Source organism: Myotis yumanensis, unplaced genomic scaffold, assembly GCF_028538775.1.
Source record: "Myotis yumanensis isolate MYYU_CA2020_CCGP unplaced genomic scaffold, mMyoYum1.0.hap1 SCAF_22, whole genome shotgun sequence".
NCBI lineage: Eukaryota > Metazoa > Chordata > Mammalia > Chiroptera > Vespertilionidae > Myotis > Myotis yumanensis.
Window position 1 is genome coordinate 4,129,583 of NW_027223773.1, and position 19,947 is coordinate 4,149,529.

Here is a 19,947-nt window from a genome sequence, read left to right on the forward strand (position 1 = left end):
TCTCCCTGCTCAGTGGCTCTGATCGGATGACTGTAGTTTGTAACCGTTTTATTTGTATTCAACTAGGAAAGGTACGTTAATAAAGATCTTTGATGCTGAATAAGCCGGGTATTTCTCCGTCTTCTGGTCTCGGGGCTTCAAGGGGATCTGGGGTGCAGAGGAGCTGGGGTGCAGGTGTAGCTGAAACTCAGGGCTGGATGGTCCCAGCTGTGGTCAACCTGGCGCCCAGGCAATGCCTTTCATTGGGGACCGGCTGATGAGGGCCGGGTTCTGGGAGCCCGTCCCCTTTTATTGATTTCAGAGAGGAAGGGAGAGGGAGAGAGAGAGATCAAAGCATCAATGATGAGAGAGAGTCATTGATTGGCTGCCTCTTGCACGCCCTGTTGGGGATCAAGCCCACAATCTGGGCATGTGCCCTTGACCGGAATTGAACCCGGGACCCTTCAGTCTGCAGGTCGGCGCTCTATCCACTGAGCCAAACCGGCTAGGCTATTTTGGAACATTTTGATGGTTCCTGATTCTTCATGATCTCACATATGTGTGTGTACATGTTTTATATGTGTAATATGCATATATATTGTTTATGAAGTCTTGTCTGTAAATCTTGGCCTCTGCCTCTCTGATTACCTTTTCTTAGGCGCCCCATGGAGGCAGGGGACACAAACTCTGCCACATGTTGTGCAACTGCCTTCCGAGGAAAGGCACACCAGTCCTCACCCACCATGGGGCGGCTCGCTGGCCCTCCTCCCTTCACAGCAAACACCCCTTGGCAAACTCAGTCCCTCTGGGAGTCGGCATGTTGGGACCTTGTCACTCTTCATGTGTTAAAGAGAGAGAGCTCCATCGCTGGACATTTCCACGCTCTCCTGGGCTTTCGGTGCCTCTTGTGGAGGGTTCGGAGGGGGGCGGAAGCTTCTAGTAGGAAGCCGAGGTGCCTGGGGCTGGACCCACCATGATGGGGACCCCAGGGCTCACTGTTGGGCCACTGGTGCCTGGACAGCGGGACATAGCCAACAGCACAGGCACACAGACACACACTCTATTCGAGTCCACAAAGATACACGCACTCACAGACACGTGCGCAAACACTCTCACATGCACACACAAAAACGCTCTTGCAGATGCTCACACATGCACGTGTACACTCAGACACACATACCTTTACACACATGCATGCACACCCCCATATGCACACGTACGTGCACACACCCACACGTATGAGTGCACACACTCGCCCATGCACTCAGACGAGTGTGCACACACACGCCCACACGTGAGCACACTCTCAGACACACACGCTCATGCACACACGTGGGTGTGCACACACACAATCTCACAGATGCACACACGGACACACTGTCAGACATGCACGAGCACACACCCTCACAGACACACACCCTCACACACGCGTGCACACACACTCACTCACTCACTCACCCACACGCGCATGCTCCCACCGCCCACCAGAGGCCAAACCGGTTCTCCCTCTGAACCCAGCGGAGCCGGAGGAGCCGCCCCCGCCCAGCCTGGCGCCCGGGCCAAGTGCGCGCGCGGTGCCCGGGGCGCTCGGGTTACCTGCGCCGGCTCCACGTCAGCGCCACCTCCCCGCCACTTGGCGCCCCAAGGAAGCAGGAAAGAGGGAAGAAAACCCCGGGAGCAGCCAATCGGGGCGCGGGCTGGCCGCTGCGGGCGGGGCGGGGCGGGAGCGGAGCGCGAGGCGGCGCGGAGGACGCGAGGTGCGCGCCGGGGAGGAGGGGGCGCGGGGCCGCGGGAGCGCAGGGCGGGCGCGGGGGGCGGGGACCCGGGGCGGGCTCGGGGCGGGGCGGGCGGCGCGGGGAGCCGATCGCCGGGTGCGGGCGGGCGGCCGGCTCGGCGGGGCCCGGCGCGGGAAGATGCTGCAGTCCCTGGCGGGCAGCTCGTGCGGGCGCCTGGTGGAGCGGCACCGCTCGGCCTGGTGCTTCGGCCTCCTGGTGCTCGGCTACCTGCTCTACCTGGTCTTCGGCGCCGTGGTCTTCTCGTCCGTGGAGCTGCCGTACGAGGACCTGCTGCGCCAGGAGCTGCGCAAGCTCAAGCGGCGCTTCCTGGAGCAGCACGAGTGCCTGTCGGAGGCGCAGCTCGAGCGCTTCCTGGGCCGCGTGCTGGAGGCCAGCAACTACGGCGTGTCGGCGCTGGGCAACGCCTCGGGCAGCTGGAACTGGGACTTCACCTCCGCGCTCTTCTTCGCCAGCACCGTGCTCTCCACCACGGGTAGGAGTCCCTGGCCCCCTGGCGCGCGCCCCCCTTCGCTGCGCCCCCCGCCCGCCTCTCCGATGCGCCCACCCCCACCCCGGCCACCCGGCCACCGGCCACCTCCCCTCGCTGGGAGGCTAGCCCCGGCGGGGCTCGTGGGGCCGGAAGCGGGGGAGGTGGCCTGAGTGGACTGGGTTTGTCGCTGGTAACTCTTGGGAAGTGGACGGACCCTAAAGCCTTCGGCCTGGGTGGCTCCAGGGGCTTTCATGGGCGACGTCTTTTTTTCTGGGTCCCCGATCCCCAGGCGTCTGGTTGGATGGGACCCACACCGTCCTGGCCTGGGCCCCGGGCTGCTGCGGGGAAACTCCGAGGTCCCAGGGCGCGCACCTTCCCCGGACCCATCCCGCGCGCGCACAGGCCGCAGACTCGCAGGATCGCGCGTGGCAGGGTCACCTTCCCGCGGGCGCCGTTCCCTGGGTGATGCATCGGCTTGTGGGCTCCTTTGTACCTCGGGGGGCAGCGAGGGGACCGAGTGACATCCCGCTGCTCCTCGGGGTGACCTCGGCAGGCAGGCCGGGCGATCCGGTTTTGTTTGGTTTTTGGTTCTGGTTTTTCAGTGGGGGAGGAGGAGGGAGGGAATGCCACGGATCTGGCAAAATGGGGCCGCCCTGATTCAGCAGTATTTCAACTTTCGGGCTGGGAAGCCAGCCTGAAACTTCCAGGCGCACTTGCCTCCCTCGCAGGACTCACCCAGCAGGGCGGGCGCCCCACACCCCGGGTGACTGAGGCCCGCCCTGCACCCCGGGGCAGCGCTCCTGGGCTGGTCCAGGTGAATGGAGGCTGGGTTTCCCCTGCGGCTGAGCGAGGCACATACACCTGCCCTGAGGTGCGCCGGGAATGTATCTTAGAGAGCGCTCAGTGCATCTGGCCTTTTGTGTTTTGTTTTATTTGTTTTTTAAAATATGTTTTTATTGCTTTCAGAGAGAGGAAGGGAGGGGGAGAAAGGGAGATAAAAACATCAATGATGAGAGAGAAGCATTGATGGGCTGTCTCTTGTTTGCCTCCGCCCCCCACCGGCCCCTCCTCCCAGTGGGGATCGAGCCCACCACCCAGGGCACGTGCCCTAACGGGAAATCCAACCGTGACCTCCTGGATCATAAGTCCATGCTCAACCACTGAGCCACACTGGCCGGGCACAGTCTGATCTTTTGAACAACCATCCAGACTTGCACAAGGTCACACGCTTCCCAGCGGCCAGTGTGGCCCCTGAATTGGGGCCTTGTGGTTCCCCTGCCAGGAATTCTTTGCACCCCATCTCCTCTCCTTGGCAGGTGAATCTACTTTGTTACTCAACTCTGCTTTCACCCCCCCCACCCCCCCCTTCCCACCTGCCAGGGTTGATCTGTTTTGAAATCCCTGTGCTACATCCAGTATTTGGGTAATCATTTGGGAATAACCACTAGTACACTGTCGGCTAGGATTCTGTAAGACAAGGATTCGGAAGTCTGGGGTGAATGACTTAAATGGAAGTGCATTTACCCCGAAGTAAACAAGAAGTCTTGTGTTTTTTTTTTGGTGAATTTTTTAAAAAATGTGTTTTAATTGGCTTCAGAGAGGAAGGGAGAGGGAGAGAGCGACAGAGACATTCGTGATGAGAGCGAATCATGGATCAGCTGCCTCCTGCACGCCCCGCATTGAGGATCGAGCCAGAGCCAGCAACCCGGGCAGGTGCCCTTGCCGGGAATCGAATGCGGGACCCTTCAGTCCGCGGGCTGAGGGTCTGTCCACTGAGCCAAACTGGCCAGGGGAATGGATCTCTGACTATTGGTATTCCGATTGCATTGTAGTTCCCGAGAAAGTCTGTTATTCATGCAAAACAAGAGTTCATTAAGGAAATCAGTGCAAGGGGCACTTCAGGATAAACTAGGTGGAAATGGGGCCTCTTAGGGTTTGTAAAATTAGCAAAATCAATGGATTTTTTTTTTTCACGGGTAGGACAGAGCTGGATTTGCTCACGTAAGGAGAATGCTAACAGAATTTAGAATCTGTCCTACACCCAGGATGTTTTTCCGCTGGTCTGGTACTGACCTGCTCATGACATATTTGAAGTTCTGGATGGTGTCAAAACACAGGTTTTGTGGCAGAGGATGAGCCGGTTTTTCGGGTAAAGCTAGTGTACTTCGTGTCTAGGAAGATGTTATCCGAAAAAGTAGCAGGCGACTCGGGTAGATACTAGTCATGCTGTAGGGGTGTGTGTGTGTGTGTGTGTGAGAGAGAGAGAGAGAGAGAGAGAGAGAGAGCTTTGTTGATGGATAGTCACTGAGATAATTGTCACCCAGCCCATCAGCACGGCCAGCCCCTGTCTTGCCCAGAATAGAAGCAGTGGACACCCCCTAGGCGCTGTTCTCGGGGGTCCTCTGGTCTCCGAGGCCCATGGGTGCACTAGGCCAGCAGCTTCTCACCCCAGAAAGTGCCAGCGTCCTTTCCGGGGAAGAATTGAGTCCAGTCTTCCTGGCCTAGCTGGAAGAAGTCTGGGGTTGGCACCTAGGATCTACTGTTACTGTTATAAACGAAGGATCTACTGTTACTGTTATAAACGACTGTGGCTCCAAAGAAATCAAGCATTTGCTTTTATGCCATAACTATACACCTGGTCAAGAATACCAGCTTTGCTTGTCCAGTCACCTGGTGGGGGAATGGGGGGCCTCCGAGGTCAGGTGGTTTTGCGGACGGTGGGGTTGGCGCACGGGAAAATGGGAAAATGCTGGTGCTCAGTGTTTGGACCCATAACAGTGGGGTTTCAGGTGTCAGGCATAGTCGGAGGGCGCAGGGCTAGAGCTGATTCTGAAGGGACGTCATCCGATCCGGATTGCAGCCAAATCCTTGCGGTACCGGCGCCTGTAATTTCTCCGTTGCCTGTGCCGTGGTCCATCCAAAAGCAGGCGACTTTGGGGGTATCTTGCCTTCCTCCGAGCTTCGATCTTCTGGGTTTCTGGTTGTGCTCCGACTTCTGTTGTTCATTCTGGGCGTTGTCCTCAGAGCTGGTGGAAGGGTTTTGCCCTGACACGAGGTCAGGTTGAAAAGGGGTCATGGGGGGTGTTGGGGGTGCAGAGAGGGACCCCATCTGAAAGGACGGGGTCATTCTCTCCCTGAGCAGGAATCAGACCCTCAGAGGGCTTGTCTGTTATTTTCTAGTGCCGTGGTCGGCAAACTGCGGCTCGCGAGCCACATGCGGCTCTTTGGCCCCTTGAGTGTGGCTCTTCCACAAAATACCTACTTCTGCGCATGGGCCACGAAGTTTCAATCGCACTGTACGTGTGCACCCGCACGTGGTATTTTGTGGAAGAGCCACACTCAAGGGGTCAAAGAGCCGCATGTGGCTCGCGAGCCGCAGTTTGCCGACCACGGTTCTAGTGTGTCTTTCCCTTTTTTGGTCTGTGAAACAGAGTCAATTCTTACAGGAAAGAGATTGCTCAGGTTGCGTCAGACATGGACGATGGCATTTATTTATTTTTAAATATATATTTTATTGATTTCAGAGAAGAAGAGAGGAGGAGAGAGAGATAGAAACATCCGTGATGAGAGAGACTCACGGATCGGCTGCCTCCTGCACCATCAGGGATCGAGCCCGCAACCCGGGCATGTGCCCCGACCGGGAATCGAACCGTGACCTCCTGGTTCCTAGGTCGACGCTCAACCACTGAGCCACACCGGCCCGGCTGCGCAGTGGTTTTTAACTGGCGACTGTCTCCTCGATCCAGATCAGATCCTGACCGTGTGCATCGGCCCCCGGGGCTCAGGTGGATGGTTCTCCAGCGAGGTTTACAGAGCATTAGGTTCACTGGGGGCTGGTCTCCCACGTGGGGCTCTTATCTTCCTGTCTGTGTGTCCGTCCATCTGGGAGGGGGAAGGAGGGACAGTCCACACGGTGACAACAGAAAACGCACAGAGGTCACCTGGGGAGAATTGCTAAGGAGGAATGATCCGCAGCAAAGGTAGACAAGGAGACGGGGCCGGTCTCCAGGCCGCCTAGCTCTTTTCTATTTCTAGGAAGGAAATAAGAAAAACATCGTTGTCCTAACCGGTTTGGCTCAGTGGATAGAGCGTCAGCCTGTGGACTGAAAGGTCCCAGGTTCGATTCCAGTCAGGAGCATGTACCTGGGTTGCGGGCACATCCCCAGTAGGAGATGTGCAGGAGGCAGCTGATCGATGTTTCTCTCTCATCGATGTTTCTAACTCTCTATCCCTCTCCCTTCCTCTCTGTAAAAAATCAATAAAATATATTTTTTTAAAAATCGTTTTTTCCCTCAACAAGACACCTCAGCATTAAATATATATTTTATTGATTTCAGAGAAGAAGGGAGAAGGAGAGAGATAGGAACATCCGTGATGAGAGAGACTCTGTTAGCTTCAAAGAAGCACCCAGTTTGTAACAGATGGGAAAGGTACCAGGTGACCCTGGGGCACCCCCAGTGATGGCCTTCCCTCTCTGTGAAGTTCGCTGAGTTACCATGAGTCACCGCAGGCTGCCACCTCAGCACTGTGGCTCCCCGCCGTCCCGGTGACCTGAGCGTCCTCTTCTCAAACGCTGGGTTTCCTGAAAAAATAGATCCTTATTGATTTCAGAGAGGAAGGGAGAGGGAGAGATAGAAACATCCGTGATGGCCCTGACCGGTTTGGCTCAGTGGATAGAGCGTCGGCCTGCGGTCTTAGGGGTCCCAGGTTCGATTCCGGTCAAGGGCATGGACCTTGGTTGCGGGCACATCCCCAGTAGGGGGTGTGCAGGAGGCAGCTGATCGATGTTTCTCTCTCATTAATGTTTCTAACTCTCTATCCCTCTCCCTTCCTCTCTGTAAAAAATCAATAAAATATATTTTTTAAAAAAGAAGAAAAAAGAAACATCCGTGATGAGAGAGAATCAGGGACCGGCTGCCTCCTGCACGCCCCCCACTGGGAATGGAGCCCACACCCTGGGCATGTGCCCTTGGCCTGAGCCCTTCAGTCTGCAGGCCGACGCTCTATCCACTGAGCCACACCAGCTAGGGCTCAGCTGCTGTATTTTTTATGTCGTCCCAGCCTGTGAATAACGGGGTGGGGGTGGGGCGTGCATGTCTGAGACTAGAATGAAAAGGTTAAGACATTCTTGTAACTAAAATTCTTTACGCGTTTGGACACCGGTTGCCAAGGGCACTCAATTATTTAAAGACCCTGGTTCGGTGGATTAAGTTCGTTGTCGGAGCCTCAGAGGCTGTGCCCAGCTGCTCTGTGTCCGACCGCCCCGCTGAGAGGTTCAGACCAGGGGCAGCCCCATCACGCCCGCGTGTCCCCCAGCTGTGACTCGGGCCACCACAGCCGCACCGGCACCCTGGCAGGCAGGCGGGGGCGGGGGAGCCCTGCGCTGTCACAGGAGGACCCGGTGGACAGCAATCTGTCGTCCCCACACCCACCTCGCACTCCTGCCTCCGCAGTGTATCTTCTGCTTAAAAATGGAACCAGCAGCCCGGCTGGTGGGCTCAATGGTTAGAGCACCAGGCCTCGGACCGAAGGGTTGCCGGTTCGATTCCCGTCAAGGGCACGTACCTGGGTTGCAGGCTAGATCCCCGGGGGGGGGCGTGCAGGAAGCAGCCAGTTGGTGGTTCTCTCTCATCATGGGTGTTTCTATCTCTCCCTTTCCTTCCTCTCTGACATCAATAAAAATATATTTAAAAAATTAATTAAAAAAAGAAACGTGGTCAGTTTGGTGGGTGACACAGGAGGACGTACACATACAGCCCAGGTTCCCGGAAGAGGGCGGAGCCTGGCCTGCGAGAGGTCGTGAGGTCGTGAGGGTGGCAGCCGCCCAGAGCCCAGAGCCACCTGCCGGTTGGCAAGTGACCACAGGAGGCCTCAGGGCACGGGCAGAGGCCTCGGTGTGGGAGGTACTGTTTGCACTTGACTCTGTGGGCGGCCGGGAGCCACTGTCGGCTCCTGACCCTGCCCTGTGACAACAGCCCGACCTCGGAGAGGGACAGCTGGGGCTGGGCCCCATGGGCACTGAGGGCTTGTTTTTTGTTTTAATATATTCTTATTGGTTTCAGAGAGGAAGGGAGAGGGAGAGAGAGAGAAACATCCATGATGAGCGAGAATCATGGATCGGCTGCCTCCTGCACGCCCCTCCCTGGGGACGGAGCCCACAACCCGGGCATGTGCCCTTGACCGGGAATGTAACTGTGACCTCCTGGTTCACAGGTCAGTGCTCAACCGCTGAGCCATGCCGGCCGGGCGGAGGCCTTTGCAGTCACCGAGGACAAGGTGTCCTGTCCCGAGGCAGAGCGACTGCCAGGGGACCCTCAGGCTGTGTGGGGGTGGACATCCATGGGAACACCCGGGCCCTGGGGCACCGAGGGGTCAGGGAGATGGCTCCGGGCGACACACCCACCATGTCACAGTGTGATCCCTGAGCGGCCACGGTGTCCCTGTACGAGGAATGTGTGTGTCTCGCCGGGTGTGTCTGTGGCAGGAACGTAGATGGGAGATGGCCCAAGCCCCAGCCCTATGCTCCTCCGCCTCCTCTCACCAGAGCGGGTTGGCCGGACCCCAGCTTTCAGGACAGAAAGGGGGCCTCTGGGAGCTGGGTCCCTCACCCCCAATTCTCCGGGATTCGGCCTCTGAAGTGTGTCGTTCCAGATGGTCCCTGTTGTGCGTTCGTGTGTCAGGGAGAGGGATAGAGAGCCAGAAACATCGATGAGAGAGAAGCATCCATCAGCTGCCTCCTGCACACCTCCTACTGGGGATGTGTCCGTAACCCGGGTACACGCCCTTGACCGGAATCGAACCTGGGACCCTTCAGTCCGCAGGCCGACGCTCTATCCGCTGAGCCAAACCGGCCAGCGCTTGAACTGGTTTTGAGAAGTTCTCAGTAGCAGGGCCCCTCCCCACATCCTGTTTGCACTGTTGAACGGGCGTTGACGCCCCCAAATCTGAACATCAGCTCCGCTCACTGTGGCTTGAAGCTTTTGTCTTGAAATGCAAGGCAGGTGTTAGAAACCCAGTGTAACGGATGGAGAAAATGCCTTGTGCCTTGGGCTCGGGTTAAGGGGAGCTGGCTGGCTTCTGATTCCTCTCGAATTTTCTTTTTTGTGGAAGGGCACCCGGGATTGCTTTTCTCTGACCTGTTTTTAAGATTGGTTTGAGAGAGGAAGGGAGAGGGAGAGAGAGATAGAAACATACATGATGAGAGAGAATCATGGATTGGCTGCCGCCTGCACGCCCCCCACTGGGGATCGAGCCTGCAACCCGGGCATGTGCCCTTGACCTGGAATCGAACCGAGACCTCCTGGTTCATAGATCGATGCTGAGCCACGCCGGCCGGCCGGGCTGGGCACCACTTCTTGGTCCTTCACGGAACTGGGCGCCGCTGCTGGCCACACGTCCACCCTGGAGGCTGCGGCCACGCGCCGATGTTCCTGGCTCCGTGTCCCTTCTCAGGAGGCAGAGCCTGACGCTGACCCCCACCTCTGCCCTCTGTGGCCCCGGCCTGTCTTCCTCGTCGGCTTCCGTCGCAGGGCAGCTCTCGGAACTTCGTTTTCGGGAGCCTCTCACCTCCGACCCAGCCCTGGCCTTGAAAGGGATGAGCCAGGAGGCCGTGCGCTCTGTTCTCAGAAATGTTTCCAGGCCTCGTCCACCTGTAGGTCGTTATCAGCGCTTCCTCCTTGGCCCTCACCAGGGGCAGGCGAGTTACTGGCCCCTTGGGTAGGATTGTGCCGTTCATTTCCATGAAAACCGTATTGGTGACGAATGCGTGACTCCCATGAACATGCCAGTGAGGTCTATGGGAAGCGGGGGGGTAGGGCGGGGGGTTACCAAGGTGGTTGTGCGAGACCCTTAGAAATCGACCCTGTCCTGGAAGGACTTGTCATTGGCATCCTTCTGACAGGCATGAAACAGCAAAAGTGTGTTTTTAAAAAACCAGCATTTTAAGCCCGGCCGGCATGGCTCAGTGGTTGAGCACTCACCTTTGGACCAGGAGGTCACGGTTCGATTCCCGGTCAGGGCGCATGCCCGGGTTGTGGGCGCCATCCCCTGCAGGGGGCGTGCAGGGGGCAGCCGATCGATGAGTCCCTCTCATCATGGATGTTTCTATCTCCCTCTCCCTCTCTCTTCCTCTCTGAAATCCATAAAAATATATTTAAAAAATAAATAAAAATTTTTTTAAAAAAATAGAGAAAGCGGCATTTTAAGACAAAACTCCATTAGAGGATTTCTTTATAGGGCTCTTCCCCAGGGCATTTTCATGTAGTCAGTGTATTGAAATAAACCATAGTAACATAATATACTTGGGAAATGTTGCTAGCCCACTCAGCCTGCTCTCTCTCTCATCAATTACAAAAAAAAAAAAAGAAGAAGAAGAGGAGGAGGAAGAGGAAGGAAGGAAGGAAGGAAAGAAGGAAAGAAAATAAGAGAAATGAGCCTGGCTGGCAGGGCTTGGTGGTTGAGGGTCACCCTATGAACCAGGAGGTCACGGTTCGATTCCCGGTCAGGGCACGTGCCCGGGTTGCAGGCTCCATCCCCAGTGTGGGGACGTGCAGGAGGCAGCCGATCCATGATTCTCTCTCATCATGGATGTTTCTCTCCCTCTCTCTCCTTCTCCTTTCCTCTCTGAAATCAACAAACATATATTTTTAAAAGAAAAGGAAAAAGAAATGACCGGCTCCGGGAATTCTGCAGAAGTGAGAATGCCTCTCCCGACGGCAGATGGGCCCGGGGCCCTGCGGAGCTCTGTGAGGTGCTGACAGATGGTGGCCCCGTGTGGGCGGCCATCTCCTGGCTGCACAGCCCCTGGCACAGGTGCGGGCGTGGGGCCCGGCTGGGGAGGAGGAGCGGACGAGATGAATAACCAACCGAGCTCTGCATCCCGGGCTCCGGGGCGAAGCTGAGGCTGGCTCGGGAAAGTGTGTGATGCCAGAGAGCACTCTTTTCAGAGAGGGAGGGATTCGCCAGACTCCGCCACCCAGCTGTCCTCCCCGCGTTCGCTCCGTGGGGAAGGGTGTGTGTCCACAGGAGTGACAGGTGCGTTCTCCCTGCTGCCTCGGGGGTGGATCCGCTGCCCCGTGAGTCACTGGGGTTCCTGGCCACCTGGGGTAAGTGAAGCGCGCGCGGCCTCCCGTCCTCAGCCTCCTGCTCAGCCGTGGACTGGGCCTGTGGCTTCTTTGGTGGAGTCAGCCTGGCTCTTCCGCGTTCCCTGCTGCCGTCTGTCTTTCCTTACTATTATGGGTAACTGCCCACAAAGCAAACAATTCCCCTCCCTGGTCGGGCAAATAAAACATAACCTTTGCTCTGGCCGGTTTGGCTCAGGGGATGGAGCATCGGCCTGCAGACCGAAGGGTCCCAGGTTCGATTCCGGTCAAGGGCATGTACCTCGGTTGCAGGCTCCGCTCCGGCCCGGGCCCTGGTCGGGACGCGTGCAGGAGGCAACCAATGGATGTGTCTCTCTCACATCTATATTTCTCTCTCTCTCTCTGTCTCTCCCTTTCCCTTCCACTCTCTCTAAAAATCGATGGGAAAATTAATAACAAGAAACACTTCCACCTTCATTTTGCTTCCACGTGTGTCTGACCATGAGAGCGTCCTTCCTCCGTGGCAGGCGTGCGCCCTGGCCCCGAGCCGCCCCGTCTGCTGCGTGGACGGCTTTACGCATCCCTCTCACGTGCTCTCCCGGCTCGCTTCCACCCCTCCTGTACTTGTTCTCCGAGCCCTGCACCATGCCACTGCCCTCGCTAACCCGTGGAACTGCAGGCAGGGTTCCAGGGGCAGCTGGCGGTGCCAGGAACAGATGGATTCAGGAAGCTACACTCAGCCCAGCTGGCGGGGCTCAGTGGTTGAGCATCGACCTGTGAACCAGGAGGTCAGGTCACGGTTCGATTCCCCATCAAGGGCACATGCCCGGGTTGTGGGCTCGATCCCCAGTGTGGTGCGTGCAGGAGGCAGGCGATCCAGGATTCTCTCTCATCATTGATGTTTCTGTCTCTCTCTCTCTCCCTCGCTGAAATCAATAAAAATATATTTTAAAAAACAACAGTGAGGAACCCCAGCTCAGAGCCACGGTTCTCAACCTCCTGAGAGTCTCAGCCCTGGAATCTCACAGGAAAAGGCACGTGAATTTAGATGTGCAAGTTGCACACGATTTCAGTGGCCTCCTGGCGCCCCGCAGCGCGTGGGTAACCGCGTGTTTTCCGGGCACAGATGGGCGACCTTGACGGCCACGTGGACCTGCAAGGAGCCGGAACGAAGCAGAGAATTTGGGGGGTTGGAAGCGCGAGGTTTTCAGAGGCCTGTCTTTCTAAGCAGGTTATAGATCTTAGGAATCTGATTTGAAACCCATTTTCAATGACAATCCCAGATGTGAGGTGTTTTTTTCTGTGTCTTTTTTTTGCAGAATCCAGTTTTGGGAAAAAATGTGTTTTGCTGGCTTTTTCCTGAACGGACTTGTTCAGACATGTTAGTCTTTCAGGGCGAAGTGCTGGTGAGGTTTTAACGCCCTGCGGGGTTCCCTCTGGCTGCCGTGTGGACCGCCTGGAACTAGCAGGGACTCGGGCCTGGCGGAAAGTAAAGCCCCCTCAGGCTGGGACCACCTGCCCTACTGCGTGTGTTTAATGTTACACACGCTGGGACCACCAGCCCTACTGTGTGTGTTTTTTATGTTACACACGCTGGGACCACCAGCCCTACTGTGTGTGTGTTTAATGTTACACATGCTGGGACCACCTGCCCTACTGTGTGTGTGTTTAATGTTACACATGCTGGGACCACCGGCCCTACTGCGTGTGTTTAATGTTACACACGCTGGGACCACCGGCCCTACTGCGTGTGTGTTTAATGTTACACATGCTGGGACCCTACTGTGTGTGTTTAATGTTTGTTTTGTGGAACCTGGGGCATCTTAGAACCTCTGGAAGTGGCAAGAGGGGGAAGATGTTATGGTTTCTGGATGTGCCATGTAACCAGATAATTGCACAAGTGGTTGGAAAAGAAGTCAGGGCTCAGTCCTGTGAGTGGGCAGCTTTTGTCTTCATTTTCTTCCCCTTGTCCGATGTCTGCATCTTCACCGAGTCGGCATTGTCCTTCCGCTGTCCCTGGTCGGCTGGTCCTGGTTCCCTCTCCTTCCCCGTTACCACAGGCTCCGAGCCCAGCCGGCGTGGCTCAGTGGTTGAGCATCGACCTATGAACCAGGAGGTCACGGTTCGATTCCCGGTCAGGGCACAGGCCCGGGTTGCGGGCTCCATCCCCAGTGGGGGGCGTGCAGGAGGCAGCCGATCCGTGATTCTCTCTCCTCATGGATGTTTCTGTCTCTCTCTGAAGTCAATAAAAACGTATGTTAAATACATACGTAACTAACTGTGTGCTCCTCCCCCCGCCCGTCTCCCGCAGGCTATGGCCACACGGTGCCCTTGTCGGACGGGGGCAAGGCCTTCTGCATCATCTACTCCATCATCGGCATCCCCTTCACCCTGCTCTTCCTGACGGCCGTGGTGCAGCGCGTCACCATCCACGTGACCCGCCGGCCGGTGCTCTACGTGCACCTGCGCTGGGGCTTCTCCAAGCAGCTGGTGGCCCTGGTCCACGCCGTGCTGCTGGGCGCCGTCACCGTGTCCTGCTTCTTCTTCATCCCGGCCGCCGTGTTCTCGGTGCTGGAGGAAGACTGGAACTTCCTGGAGTCCTTTTATTTCTGCTTCATCTCCCTGAGCACCATCGGCCTGGGTGACTACGTCCCGGGGGAGGGCTACAACCAGAAGTTCCGGGAGCTCTACAAGCTGGGCATCACCTGTGAGTACCCGCTCCACCTGGTCTACCCACGGGCAGCCCTTCCTAGAAACCCCGGTGGCTTTCTCGTGGATACAGTTTCAGTTCGCCGTCCATCACTGTTTCATTGGATCGGGATTCCCCCTTCAGAACGCTTTATGTAAAAATCGTATTATTTCTTTTAAAAAATATATATTCTATTTATTTATTTTTAAATATATTTTATTGATTTTTTACAGAGAGGAAGGGAGAGGGATAGAGAGCTAGAAACATCGATGAGAGAGAAACATCGATCAGCTGCCTTCTGCACACCCCCTACTGGGGATGTGCCTGCAACCAAGGTACATGCCCTTGACTGGAATCGAATATGGGACCCTTTAGTCTGCAGGCCGACGCTCTATCCACTGAGCCAAACCGGCTAGGGCTATATATATATTTTTAAATATATATATATATATATTTTTTTTTAAAGACTTTGAAGAATTATTCTTTTTTTTTTTTTTTAAATATATTTTATTGATTTTTTACAGAGAGGAAGGGAGAGGAATAGAGAGTTAGAAACATCGATGAAAGAGGAACATCGATCAGCTGCCTCTTGCACACCCCCTACTGGGGATGTGCCCGCAACCAAGGTACATGCCCTTGACCGGAATCGAACCCGGGACCTTTCAGTCCGCAGGCCGACGCTCTATCCACTGAGCCAAACCGGTTTCGGCATTAAATATATTTCTTTATTGATTTCAGAGAGGAAGGGAGAAGGAGAGAGAGATAGAAACATCAATGATGAGAGAGAACCATTGATCGGCTGCCTTCTGCACGCCCCCCACTGGGGATCAAGGCATGTGCCCTTGGCCGGAATTGAACCTGGGACCCTTCAATCTGCAGGCTGACGCTCTATCCACTGAGCCAAGCCAGCCAGGGATATATATATTATTGATTTTAGAGAGGAAGGGAGAGGGAAGGAGAGAGAAAAACATCAATGATGAGAGAGAACCATGGACCGGCTGCCTCCTGCATGCTCCCTACTGGGGATCGAGCCCAAAACCCAGGCATGTGCCCTGACTTGGAATAGAACCGCGACCTCCTGGTTCATACGTCAACATTCAACAACGGAACCTCGCCAGCTGGGCTCTCATGGATAAATTTTCAATTTCGCTATCATTGTTTCATTGGATCAGGATTCCCTTCCAGAAGGCTTTATGTAAAAATCTTATTATTTCTGAGAGTCATTTTTCCCAAGCACCTTAAACGTACAGATCAAGGCCCAGCCGACGTGGCTCCATGGTTGAGCATCAACCTATGAACCAGGAGGTCAGGGTTTGATTCCCGGTCAGGGCACATGCCCTGGTTGCAGGCTCAATCCCCTGTGTGGGGCGTGCAGGAGGCAGCAAATCGATGATTCTCTCTCATCATGGATGTTTCTGTCTCTCCCTCTCCCTTCCTCTCTGAAATCAATGAAAATATAATTAAAAAAATAAAAGCACAGGTCAATTTCTTACTCATAATAGACATTATAAATTACTGTGTAAAAATGTGCCACAGAATGTACTTGAGAACCAACTTTTAATTGAAAAATGTTTCTCTGCAAACAAGTCCCAGGATTGCAGCCGGGTGCAGGCAGCCATGCTCTGTAATATACCAGAAACATCTTTTTTTAAAAATATATATTTTATTAATTTTTTACAGAGAGGAAGGGAGAGGGATAGAGAGTTAGAAACATCGATGAGAGAGAAGCATCGATCAGCTGCCTCCTGCACACCTCCCACTGGGGATGTGCCTGCAACCAAGGTACATGCCCTTGACTGGAATTGAACCTGGGACCCTTCAGTCCCCAGCCCGACGCTCTATCCAGTGAGCCAAACCGGTTAGGGCCCAGACACATCTTAAAACAGTTGCTTATCTTATTGGCCACCTGCTTCTCCTTTGACACGAAGACCGTGCTAACCATTTCAGAATGTTATGTGTGGAACATAGGCAATCCGTTTCAGGTGGCCAGTGACCGATCATTTTTAAGCAGTTGTTACAAATTCCATGCGATCCCCTGGGAAGCTGGGAAACCCGGTTTTAGGGAACCATGGAGTCGCATCGGAATGTCCGTGCGCTTTTCCTTTGGCCTCATCAAGGACGTTGCCAGGCTCCATCCAGCCCTGGCCACGGCGTCGAGTCGGCAGGCAGCTGCCCTCCCTGGCCCCGGCTTGTCAGCCTAACCTGACACAACCACGTGTGTGTTCGCATTTCTCAGTTCCGTAAATATATACCAAGTAGTTACAAGGAGATTTCGTATTTCCTCTAGTGACCATAATTATTTTTTTTATTTTTGAAAATATGTTTTTTGTTTGTGTGTGTGTAAGAAAAAATAACATGACAAGTTTTATTAGTGACTGAAATCCAGATATCCATGACCCCAAAGCAAAATAATTATCAGTTAGCAATAGATATTTTACCTAAATGTATTTTTCCCTTTTTATTTATTTTTAATTCAGTGTAGCTGGTATACAACATTATATTAGTTTCAGGTGTGAAATACAGTGATTCAATATTTTTTTAATATATATTTTTTATTAAGATATTACATATGTGTCGTTATTAAAATATGTTTTTATTAATTCCAGAGAGGAAGGGACAGGGAGGGAGAGAGAGAGAGAGAGAGAGAGAGAGAGAGAGAGGGAGACATTAATGATGAGAGAGGATCATTGATCGGCTGCCCCCTGCACGCCCCACACTGGGGATGGAGCCCGTAACCCGGGCCTGTGCCCTGACCGGGAATCGAACCCTGACCTCCTGGTTCCTAGGTCGAGGCTCAACCACTGAGCCACGCCGGCCGGGCTGGGCCCCCCCCCCCCCTTGAGCCGTGGGATTCCAGGGGTGCCTCGAAATCAGAGCAGTGGCGATGACTTGATTCATGAACGGACACACCTGGGGTCCTGGCTTGATCTGCCCGTGACGGGGTCCCACTGAGACGCGGGTTTTGTCGCGCAGGTTACCTGCTGCTCGGCCTGGTGGCCATGCTGGTGGTGCTGGAAACCTTCTGCGAGCTGCACGAGCTGAAGAAGTTCCGCAAGATGTTCTACGTGAAGAAGGACAAGGACGAGGACCAGGTGCACATCATGGAGCACGACCAGCTGTCCTTCTCCTCCATCACGGACCAGGCGGCCGGCGGGAAGGAGGACCAGAAGCCGGACGAGCCCTTCGTGGGCCCGGAGCCGCCCGCCCAGGCCGACGGCCCCCCACAGCGCTGAGTGCGGGGCTGGTCCTCCCGCGCCGGGTGGGGCGGGGCAGGCAGAGGTTTCGCTTTGTTCGTCTTAGGAGAATACAAAAGCCAAAACGATATCTTAACAAACACCCGCCGTCGGTAATATTCGAAACGAGACAGAAAGTGGAACGAAGAAAGCTTTTGCCCCCCGAGGACTGAGATCTGAGGACTCGGGGTACGTACCTGTCATTCATCCGAAACACAATGATCCAGACTGTTTAGTGGGGTGAGGACTGCTGTGGGTAGAAGCCGGTTTTCTACTTTTCATTGGGGACTTTGGGGTTTGCCTCGAAATCATCTAGCGGACGGCTCAATAGCAACATTTATACTGAAAAGCCAATGGGAAGCCTAGAGATTTGTTTTATAAATTTATGTGTATGGGTTTGCATGCGCCCACCCGAAATGATTATTTTTGTAGAACCTAAGATAACCCTGTTATTTATAACAGAATAGGTGTCCGTGAACTGTGTACATACCGGGTATACATATGTTCATACCGTGGACAGAGGGGCCCAGGTCGGCGGTTCTCAGCAAACCTCCTCCCCCGAGATTGTAGCTATCGTGTCTTTGGATTCCTCTTTGTACTAAAGACTCGAGCGAGCGCGGCTGCGGTAGGATAAGGGGGAGAAGGCACCGGAGAGCGAAGGCCTGGCGTATTCCGCTGCCATAAACGTGTCCGTCCTCTGGCAATAAATAGTGCGCTCAGGTGCCTGCGATGCCGGCGAGCATTTCTCCGGAAGTGAACGGTCGTGAGAACGCGGTCTATGAATCGGGTGAGATATTGGTTCCGAAAGTGACCCGCAGTCCCCTGGCACTAACAGCCGGGACGTGACCACAGAGGCCCCACGTGACGACATCCTGTCAAATGAATCGGAGACTTTACATTTTAAAAAAGATATATATTTTTATTGATTTCAGAGAGGAAGGAAGAGAGAAAGAGAGAGAGAAACATCCATGATGAGAAAGAATCCACTGGGGGGTAGGGGAGGCCGGGGGAAGGCCGGGGGGTGGCGGGGGGAGGAGGATGGAGTCACATGTAATACTCTTTGTAATACTTGAAGCAATAAATCAAAATTAAATAAAAAAGAAAGAATCATGGATCGGCTGCTGCCTCCTGCACGCCCCACACTGGGGATGGAGCCTGAAACCCGGGCATGTGCCCTGACCAGGAATCGAACCGTGACCTCCTGGTTCATAGATCACGATGCTCAACCCCTGAGCCACGCAGGCTGAGCAACATAGATTACCTCTTGACTCACCAAAAGGTGTGGGACGGTGTTTCCTAGGAACCTCGTTAAAACAGAATAAAATAAAAAGGTTTTCCCGCTGCTTCCTCATTGGAAAACTCTGTCTGGTTATTGGGATTCAGATGTTTCCCGGCTCTTGACCTGGTAGGAGATGCTGGAAACAATTCAACAATTCAGGGACTGTCTCCTGTCCACACACACACACACACACACACACACACACACAGCACCGGGCTCTCCGTGGAGGCTGGCGGGGTCCCCGGGGGACAGGAGGGCTGGACATAGGGTGGGGCCCTCCTTGAGGCCAGTGCTCCCTGGATGCTTTCCCTGTACAGCCCCTCGACTAGGACCATGTCCTGTGTCTCCCCGCCCGCCCCCCAAAATCTGATCTCGGGGTGCCTGGAGCCTCCAGGAACATCCGATGGAGAAACGGTGCCTTCCCAGTCTTAGCATTGAGTTTGTTTCCGCTTTGCTCAGTATTTTTCTTTTTTTTTTTTTTGCAGAATAGATACTAAGATAGAAGCATGTACCTCCTCCTAAATTTAACTGAACCAGCAAAGCCCTCCCAGGTGCCAGGGATCGGGGTGCAGGCCTGTTCGTTAGCTCGTGCGCCCTCTAGTGGCTGTCAGGAGCACAACACCAAAGTTCAGGCTGAAACAGGACAGCAGTTACTATTCTGCACTTCCTTGGTTTTCCCTAAAAGTTGGGGCTGGAGCTGTGGAAAACAGTGTGGGGTTCCCTGAAAAAATTAAATATGGAACTGCCATTGGACTCAGTGACCCCATGTCTAGGAATATAGCCTAAGCCACCCGGATCACCAATCAGAAGGGATATATGCACCCCTATGTTCACAGCAGCACAATTACAGTAGCTAAGATCTGGAAACAGCCCGAGTGCCCATCCGTAGACGAGTGGATAGAAAAGCTGTGGGACATTGACCCCGTGGAATACTACGCAGCCGTGAAAAAGAAGGAGCTCTTACCCTCTGAGACAGCATGGAGGGACCTGGAGAGTATCATGCTAAGTGACATAAGCCAGTCAGAGAAAGACACGTATCCCATGATCGCACTCACATGTGGAATCTAAGTAACAAAATAAACTGATGGACGGAGTGGATCCAGAGACATGGAGGCATGGAACAGAGTGGGAACCTCAGAGGGAAGGTGGGTGGGTGGGAGGTAATCAACCAAAGACCTTGTGTGCAGATACGCAAAACCCAAGGGCACAGACAGTGGGGTGCTGAAGGCCTGGGGCAAGGGGTAGAGGTGGGCTGGAGGGAACCAATGGGGGGAAAAAGGAGACATATGTAATACTTTCAGCAATAAAGATTTTTTAAAAATAATAATAATAGCTCATATCTACTAAATACTGGCCTTGACCATGTCCCAGGCCCTAGTCTACGTACTTTACACATATTTGGCTCATTTTATCGTCACAACC

The 19,947-nt window shown here is 54.4% G+C and overlaps 1 protein-coding gene across 1 annotated transcript; it reads left to right on the top strand.

The window, feature by feature from the left end:
• Nucleotides 1–1,845: 1,845 nt before the first annotated feature.
• KCNK1 (potassium two pore domain channel subfamily K member 1) lies at nucleotides 1,846–19,759 on the top strand. The gene is made up of 3 exons (XM_070401254.1): nucleotides 1,846–2,247; nucleotides 13,636–14,031; nucleotides 16,987–19,759. The coding sequence occupies exons 1-3, from the start codon at nucleotides 1,893–1,895 to the stop codon at nucleotides 17,244–17,246; spliced, it is 1,011 nt and encodes a 336-aa protein (XP_070257355.1). The 5' UTR covers nucleotides 1,846–1,892; the 3' UTR covers nucleotides 17,247–19,759.
• The last annotated feature ends 188 nt before the right edge of the window (nucleotides 19,760–19,947 follow it).